General features: G+C 49.1%; 1 protein-coding gene across 1 annotated transcript; it reads left to right on the plus strand.

Annotated features, from left to right (window-relative positions):
• Window positions 1-8988: 8988 nt before the first annotated feature.
• TINCR (TINCR ubiquitin domain containing) lies at window positions 8989-9258 on the plus strand (the record flags this gene model as incomplete). Its single annotated transcript, XM_079546604.1, has 1 exon — window positions 8989-9258. Exon 1 carries the CDS (start codon window positions 8995-8997, stop codon window positions 9256-9258), a length of 264 nt encoding a protein of 87 aa, XP_079402730.1. The 5' UTR covers window positions 8989-8994.
• Between the last annotated feature and the right edge of the window lie 266 nt (window positions 9259-9524).

Genomic DNA, 9524 nt, shown 5'->3' on the forward strand with positions numbered 1-9524 from the left:
TTTTGCTGAAGGACAGGCTGAGTTTCTCACACAACCAAAAGAGTTCTGAAGAGTAAAGCCTTATGTTTTTGGGGCAGAGAAAGAAGTCGTGCCCAGCCGAGTCACAGGGAAACTGAGCTGAAGCGGCTGCAGGGAGCTTTAAACCTGGAGACCCCTGGACAAAACCCAGATCCGTGGGCCTCTATCTTTCACACGCAGCCTGTGTAAGGAATGAGCCAGAACACTCACTGGAGGAATCCTTGCCACTCCATCATCTCCTTATTTGGGCCCTTTCTTAAAGAGAGCACTGTTTCCATTTTTAAGCTTCTGACAAAGCAGAAGTGTTGACATGTGAGCGTGTGCTCGAAAGAAAGCCGCTCAGCGCGGCCGCTTGCAGGCAGCAGCCCTGCGCCGTGGGCACAGCCTGGCTGCGCAGCACAACAGGGCCTAAAAGCACCTATTTGGATTCCTGCAACAGAAATCCACGCAAAACAAAGCACGGAACGGCCCTCAGGGGACACCTCAGGGGCGGGGGCCTAACAACGACCAAAGCCTTTATTAATCTAAGCTCCATACAGAACAGACGCCAGGCAAATGCCTCACAACACCCACAGGAGAAGCCAGCACCTCACGGGCACCACCACGCCGCTCAGCTTGCTTTTTGTGAGGGGTTCTCAGCTTTCCCGATTCCAAATAAAAGCAAGGCTTTCACTGCTACAAGAAGCAAACCCTCCGCCCCGCCGATCCCCGCCGCCGCCTCACGAGGGCGGCTTCGCCCCCGACCCAAGATGGCGGCCGGGCAGCGCCGCGGGGCGGAGTTCTGGCGGCGCCAAGATGGCGGATGGGGGCGGTGGGACTACAGCTCCCGGAGCGCCGTGCGCGCCTCTCCACCGCGCAGCGGGGCGGCCCGGGGCGGTGCTGCCCGTCGGCCGGGGAGCCGAGCCTGCGGGATCGGTGTCGGGAACCCACGGCAGCGCTGCTCACCGCAGAGTCATAGGATGGTTCATGTCAGCAGGGAGCTCAGAGATTTAGGTCCAACGCTGGGCCGGCTGCCCGCCCAGCTCACGCTGCCCGGGGTTCATCCATGGCCACGGGGCACCCGCAGCTCTGGGCAGTGCCGGCGCCTCGCCGCCCTCTGAGTGCGGGATTTCATTTCCCCGTGTCCTGTCGCTATCAGACCGTGTGCGGTCTCTCCACTTCCAGCTCACAAGTTCCCTTACAGCACTGAAGGCCACACCGAGGTCCCTCTCTGAGCTGGATAAACCCGACTCCCTCAGTAAGAAAGGTGCTGGTAAGCACGGACAGCCAGGAGGGCAGTGGGCTGTGCAGCCCCAGGCCTGCGCTGCAGTGCTGAGGACGTACAGCACGCTGGCAGCCACACTGCAGTGCCCAGGCAGCCATACTGCAGTGTCCCTGTTCTTTGGCCAATGGCCGCAGCAATTTCTTCTCACTCTCTTTGGAGCAATGTGTATCTTCAGTAGCTTTTCTTCCATTGCTGCAGCTCACAGGCTCTGGAGGTCGGCCATGCTCTGTGCCTCCTTCAGGCTCCACTCAGGTGGCTGTGCTGCAGGCTTTGTTTGTAGTTCCTTTCTGAAGAGGCAGGTTTTGGGGTGCAGCTTTGGAAATGAGTGGAGGAGAAAGCGGGAGGACGGTGCTCACCCCACCTGACCCAGCACCTGTGGGAACGCATTCCATGGAGGCAGCTGCAAGACCACGCATGCCTTTCCCTGGGTCTGCAGCTGCATGTAGCCTTCGGCAGGCTTCAGCCTGCTTCTGCAATGGCTCTTGCAGCCTCTGTGTTGTTTCCAACTGCTGAGGGAGCGGAGGAGGCTTTCCAGCCAGCCCTCCTACCCTTCTCCCGCTGCAGGCTCAGAGTCAGGGCTGAGCACTCAGAACTGAACACTCAACAGGGCTTTTTTGCTGTTGCGTTTCTATTACGGGAAGAATGTTTTTCTGATCAGCGCTGTGGCATGACTCAGAGCCATTTTAGAAAGGAACATCTAGGAACAAATCATCCTGTGCAGTCCATCAACCGGGTTCATCCCCTTTCCCTCCCTACTGGAGAGAAATATCTGAAACATCCTCTCCAGTCCCTCAGCCTTTGGCTTTCTTTAACTTGTGAAGTGGCGAGCAACCAAGAAAGGAAAAAGCCCTCCAAACCATGCATTTATTGAGCAGGTGGGAGCGTGTTCAATAGGTAGAGATCCCTTGTTTATCCCTCTTCTTTCAGCAGTATTGTTTGGGCCTATCAAGGCTTGGCAAGACCATGTGTAAAGAGGAGAGGGTACCAGGAGGAAATGAAGCTGGATGCTTCGACAGTGTGCTCATTTCTTTGGCAGCACGCTGTGTGGGAAGCATGTTACAGCAGGCATTGTAACAGACAGGGGTGGTTCTTTTGGTCCTGTGGACTAAAGTCAATTTTTTCAGTACTCTCAATCCCTACTCTGATTTATTTTTTTCCCAGAATTTAGTTGGAATGAACACCATGACCCATCTGTCCATGTGGAAGGAACAGACACTTTATATCCTCAGTCTCTCCCCAGGCTCCTGCTCTATTTGAAACTCCTGGACATTGAATATCACCTTCCTCTCTTGCAGTGAGTTCCAACTCCTGTTCATCTGTACGTGTGTCAAGACTAGAAATGTGTCAAAGTCAAAGGAACTGGCTGCTGACAACCCTTTCTCAAGTTTCCTTCGGTTTCTTAATGTAATTATCTCCTAATAGACAACTCTCTCTTGTATGTAAAGTTTCTGTTCTAGGAACTACATAATATGGTGCATCATTAGCAGAGTGCTGTAACGACAGTAGCACTAGAATGAACATCAAACTTGTCTCTTCCTGTCATCTCTGTTTAAATGTTCAGTTAGAAATGACAGAATCCATAAAATCTCACATCTCACTGAATTTTCTTTGTAGGATTTCCCTGCAGGGCTGTCTCTCAGCATGAAGGATAAGGCAGGGTAGTATCAATCTGTACTATTGTATTTCTGATACTTTCTCGTTACATATCCATTACTCAGCACTGGTGCAGACAAGATGCTGGGCTAGGTGTGACCAAAAGGACAGATCTATCCTTCCTGAGCCTATATCCAAGAATATATCACTTTTTAAATGTAACTCTGGTTATCTGTATTTGTCAACAGGGTCCTGAAGACCTGAGATGCTGAGTGAAGTGTTTTGAATAGGATGGCAGGATTCACTCAGAACCCAAAACGTGCACCTGCTTGGGAAGCTTGTCCATGTGCAGTATGTGGTACACCAGAGGAAAGAAATCCCACCCCATGTTTGTGTTCCTGGCAAAGAAACTGGAGTGGATGCCAGAAGAGGAAGAATCAGCAGCCTCAATCCCAAGGCTTTGGTACCCTTCCCTTTTCTGGGCTAGCTGTATTGCCTTCACTGGGGACCACCATTCTGTTGCAGAGAACGATTTGCTTTGGACCAAAGGATAATAATCACCGCAGACCATGCCACCCTCGGTTACTGCTGTTATAGCCAGTTTCTGTGCAGCGCTGAAAGCTGTAAGCTGTTTCTTGCCATTAGATGGCAATGTAGATCCACAAATCTTCCTTCCTTGAGCCCACGGAAAACCATCTTGCTGCTGTGGGTAGAGCCTCAAATCTTCTGTTTCCGCCCACTTCACCATATAAGACTGAAGCATCCTGGATTGTTTTGCCTACAAACAAACGGACCTGGCTGCCTGGGAGGCCGGCTCCTCTGGAGGCCCCAGTGGCATGAGTGCTTGCTCTCTGCATTGAGGGCCCCCCTTTGTGCACAGAGGTTTGTTTTTTCACTCTTCCAGCAGTTAATTCATCTCTTGTTTTGCTGTTTCCACAAGACATTTTGCTATCTTGCTTGTTTCTCAGCTTACTGCCAAACCTGGCAGGCGAGTGAGTCATGGGCTGCTGCAGGCCAAACCCTGGAGCGTACAGACTGCTTCCTAGGGTCATGAATCTCCCATCTGGGACGTTATAAAGAACTGCAGCAAGAAATAACTACACCGCAAAATGCTTTTCCCCATATCCATTTTTCAGCTTTCCATTGTTCGCAGCTGACTGGTTCATTCAACATCTGCGTTACTGTTTTTTATTATTTTCCTTCACGTTTCCCTTTTCCACCAGAAAATGTTACCAGCTCTCATCCAACTTAGAAAACTCACAGTTCCAAACCCAGGCAAGTTTGTTCCTTCAAAGCTGAAGATACACAGCTTTTTCCAACACTCATTTTAACTCCCATCCCAGAGTCCACCTGCCCCCACCAATGCAATATTGATGCAGGGCAGCAAGCAAGGGAAGCTGTGGGGCCTTTTGGAGTCAAATACAGACACGGCAGCAGGATCTGTCTGGCTTGGTAACGTTAGCAGTGTTAGTGGTAGAAATCCTTGTTTGTACCAACGAGGATGCAACCAGGATCGCCCCCCCCTTTTTGTGACATTTAAAAAAAAATCTGTTATGCTGCTGAAGCAGATGGAGAGAGCCTGACTGTTGTCTGGAGCAGGGCAGGATGAAAAGGCATTTTCCCCTTGCCAGCCAAGAATGGGAGATGGTGGATGAGAATCCAATGGAACAGAGAGGATGTCTGGCCTGGGAGCACAGGACCCTATGACGTGACAGGCAGATAACAGGGCAGGGTCAATGCAAACACTGTCAGCTTGCTCTCATCACTCACATCTCCCAGTGTGTGTTACTATAGGCGCCTTCTAGTTTTTCTGGATTTCAAATGGCCTAAACAATGAGGAATTTGCCCTTATCCCGAGGAGAGAATTGCTCTTCCTTCACAGAAAGGCTCTCTTTATTCCTGGTACACAAGATGTTAATAATATTTCTAAGCACTCTTGCAGATGTGAGCAGCATGCTGTAGATAAGTCATATCAGAAGAAGCGTTATCGCTTGAGCTTACATGTTTTGTGCTTTTCCACTGCACTCTAAAATGCTGTTGCATTTAATTAGCCATTTTTCAAAGCATTTATTAATCATTTATTAGCTCTTTGTTCGTTTGCTGTAGATGTATCTCAACATCTAAAGTGAGCCCAGTCATTTTATAACCAAGCGCTGGGTGACAGAAAAGGCCTTACTCATCCTTCTTATCTGCAAAGCACTTGGCACATGGTGGTACAGCTCCAGTTGGGGCCTCTGGGTATTTCAGGAATATAAATACCAGCACCTTAAGCTGCCCCATTGCCTAAGATATCAGGAGCACTGGATGAATTAAGTGGCAGGCTGCATTTTGGACTGGAGATTTCTAGCTGTAGGTTATCGCTGTCAAACCTCGGGATTCGCTGGCAGCGAGTGAACCCTTCCCAGCCCTGTGCTCCCCAGCAGCCCCAGAACTCACACCACTGCACCTCCCTCTGCACTGCTGAGTGATGGAGCAGGAGAGCTCCAGTCGTAGCATGGAGACTGTGCTCTCCCACAGGATCACGGACATAGGGAAATTTAACACAAAACTCTTCTTTGGTACCTGGTGACACACAGCCGCAAGCACATGGTAAACCTCACCAGTCATCTCTAATGCCTCATCCCTTATTTTCTGTCTTTCTAACTGCAACTCATCCTAGGCAAACAGAGGAAAAAGAGTAAAGTTTTCAGCTTTACTGACTGCTGGGATCAGACGGCGTCAAGAATCAGCAAAGGATCTCCCTGACCTGAAAGGGCAGGGCTGACAGGCTGCTTTCCCCAAAGACTTACAGGCAGGGGAATCAGGGCTGTATTTTTCCCAGGTGCTGCAATCTCCCTACGACTGCTACCAAGAAATGGAGAAACCTTTCTATTCTCATTGAGAAACATCCCACTTTTCTGTCCTCCTCTGCAAGGACAGCAGCACAGCAGGTAGCAAAACACAGTCATTGCCAAAAAAAAGGCTAAGAAATATGTGTCTCTATTCTGGTAGCATAAGAAGATATTATAAGGCCTAGGATTACCTCAACCAACAAGAGACATGTTAATGAAGCACCTAATTTAAGCAGGTGTTTCTCTTTTGCTGTAGTCAATGGAGTATAGAGGAGGAGAGAGCAGAGGAGGAGATGTTTTATTAAATGCTGTTGCTTTAGTTCTTAAAAAAAAATCATAGCCCACCTAGGTTTTAAATGGCTTTTGAGGCTTTCCTAATGAATGTTTCTCAAGTGTTTGCACATTTTCTGTTTGCCCTCAATATGAGAAAATGCTTAAGTCAATAGGTTTTTATTTGATTTATAAATAATGCCAGGGCGACACATTATTGCAGGTTCTCAGAACTCTGACTCCATGCCTTGTCCTCCAGATATGACACGCCAGAGATATCGCCCAATTAGGGCAGGGCAGAGGATGAGGATTAAAATAACTTTAAGAAAAGACCATCTAGAACTTCATCCTGCACTTCTGTTTAGCCCACAGACCGTCAGGAGCTTGTGAAATAATTGCTTTGGACAGATAATAAAACATCCTCCAGCAAAACGAAGGTACTTAATATACTGCCCAAGTCAATTTCCCTTATTTCTTCTGTCCTCTTGCTTTTAATAATGGTTTAATGAAAAATTCAAAATTAATTGGAACTGGCATTAGCCATTCACGTGTTCCAGTGAGGGTTTCACTGCTTCAATATTTCATAAGCTGACTTCACCGCTACGCCTCGCCTTCTCCTGGCTTTCACAGGCTAAAACATCACCCCTTCTTCTGAAAGGAGTGCTCCCAGCACGGGGTGGGGGTACGTGAGAAAGTCTGCAATCACACCGCAGGCAAAGAAACAATAAAACTGATCGCCATTGCGTTTTCCTTTTTGTGACCATCTCCCTTTCTTTGTAATTATTCACATCTGAGCCTTATCTGGAAAGAGCTGTCCTAAAAATAAACAGGAGCCATCTGAAAGGTGTCTGAGGGAGGTATCTGGCAGCTGTCAGGCTGTCATGGATGCGAGAAGGATGGAGCTGATGGACTCGCTGACACCAGACGGGCTCTGCCGAAATAAGAATGCCTTATGCTTCCCTTGGCACTCACCGGGCAAATTCTGTTGGCTGGAGCCATTAGACCTCAGCGTGTCTGGGGCGTGATCCAGGTCCGACTGCCGTCAATGAGAGTCTGCCCTTGGATGGCAATGGGAATTGGATCAGACCTCCTCTTTACCCCCGAGACTCTGGCGTTACAACAGGGATAAATTCTGGCTCCCCGAGTGAATGTCACCCCGATGGAGAAAGATGCAACATCTCCAGGTTTGCAGGCTTCTGTAGTTCTCTGGAAATGCAGCTTTTCACTGAGATGCCTAGACATGGGGACAAGAGCCCAACTTTTGACTTTTTTTTTTAACAGCTTTGTACTGCTCTGTGCCTCACATTCTCCTCTCTAATAACGGTGGTGATGTCCTGTCTTCAAGAAAATTATTGATATATCTGCAGATCTGTTCTGTTCATAACTGCTGCCATGCAGGAGGGCGTGACTGTGCTAAAAGCTGTTCCTATTTCCCACAGGGTGCTTAAAGGACACGTTAACACCACGCAGCAATGACACGATGAGCATGAAGGCACAGCATGACTCATCTCAAGCCTTTGCAGCAACTCAGTGGCAGAGTGAGGACCCAAGAATGCCAGTCCCCACCAAAACAATCATACCTTTACAATGACTGAATCTGGAAAGGAGCACTTGCTAGCAGAAGCTTCATTTCCTATCAGGTGCACAGGGAAATCGCCATTGCCTGTAGAATAGCTGAAGACATTTGCTGCTGTTCTTGGTCAAGATACAGTGCACTGGGGAGAGAAAAGAGAAAGGAGGTGAGAAAACCGGGCAGAAATCTTCTTGCTTCTCAGTGGGAAAGGGGACGCATCTCTCATGCTCAGTGGGAGCTGACTGCTGCCATATCTGAAAATCTGTCAATTTGTTTCATTATCTAATAGGCAAGAAAATGCCCTTTTTAGTGAAGAACAGTGTCTTAGGACAACTACCTTGCAGTACTTTGGTCTGAAAATACCAGTCTGTGTTGAGAAGAATGGACAAGGGAATTAATTCCTGTAATATGGGCTGCAGGAAATTACCTACAAGATAAGAGTGACTTGATCTTTTTGAGAAAAAGAAAAAAAAAAAGACTTCCTTATCTTGATGATGTTTGCTCTGAAGTATCATCTTGTGAGCGCCTGAGTCTGCCTTGCGGCATCGTTCAATTACAGCCAGCTCCTGCGGCGGGCATCGCTTCCTTCCCTTTGGAGCTATCACTGCATCTACCAGAGCAGTGCTTGCTCCCGAGGCCTCTGCTGTCCCTTTTGCGTGGTGAGCCTGCAGCCCCGAGGTGCTATCTCAGCTCACGTGTCAGAGCAGGATACAGCCAATACTTCAATTAGGCAGAGATCTGTGAGGGACAGGAAATCAAGCCGATGAACCACCAAGGAGCATGTGTGAGTGAGCACCAGACATGTGATGCTACGAGCAGCAATGAATCCTACCCCTCTTGGAGGGTCCCAGCCCATTCTCCTACAACACAGATCTCCTAGGGCAAACCAGCACTGCAGTTCACACCAGCCGGGCTCTGAATGTCCTTCCAAATGCTGTGGCTCCCCCCCATGAGGAAGTTTTCACTATGCAGAGTATTTTTCTCAATTAAAATGATTATGTTAAATAGCTGAGAGGTTCCTCAATGTCTACTTTTTGAACTGAGCTATGCCACAGTTGGCAGCTTTTGAGAACAGCAGACATGAGGTTACTAAACCCATTCATTTCTCAAACGCACCCACATTTCTAATGGCTACAGAGGTCCATCTTTAAAGTCCTCTGAGACCCATTGGAATGAAGGGCACTTTGTGAGGACGCAGTAATTATTATGGGATTTAGAGGTGCGTGGCAATGATTCACGGAGGCATTTCCCAGCCAGTACTCTTGGAGCCAGGTGAGCTCTTCCCTGGAATGAGAAGCATGCAGTGCAGCAACTGGGAGGAACAGGTTTGGCAGGACATTTTAAGCTGTGCAGGCAGACAGCCTCTTCGGAGCCACATCCCTGCTCTGCCTACCTCCCAGCTGGATGCTCAGCTCTGCCACACCGTCCCTGGAGAGCCGGAGAGGATGGACACGCTGCGAAGGAGCCTTTCCCGCTGGAAGAGGTACCACATTAAGGTGCACTTGGCTGATGAGGACCTGATGATGCCGCTGACCGTCAAGCCCAGAGACACAGTGATGGACCTACGGGCTTACCTGGTGCGGGAGGGCGTCACTTCCTGGAAGAAGACATTTTATTACAACTCCAGGCAGCTTGAAGAGCATGAGACTTTGAAAGAAGCCAATATCCAGAATGGCTCAGTCCTGCTTCTTGTCAGCAACAAAAGGTAGGCACAGAGCTCATCTGCAGCGGGGGCGGTGTGAGGGAAGGGGGAATGCTCTGTGCATCTCAGCCCACGGGACGCTTTCCCACTGGAGTTTGCAGAAAGCAGATCAGGAGCTGAAACCGTGAGATTTCCAGCAGGCAGAGTGAGATTTAAGCCTCCTCAGCTCCAGACAGGCTGACGTGTGAAGCAGGGGAGGTTGAGGAGGAGGCAGTCCGGTTGATATTTCCTCTCCTGTCTCTGATGAGGTCTCACTTTCCTGAAAACACGGCC

Source organism: Tetrao urogallus, assembly GCF_951394365.1.
Source record: "Tetrao urogallus genome assembly, chromosome: 25".
In the NCBI taxonomy this organism is placed as follows: domain Eukaryota; kingdom Metazoa; phylum Chordata; class Aves; order Galliformes; family Phasianidae; genus Tetrao; species Tetrao urogallus.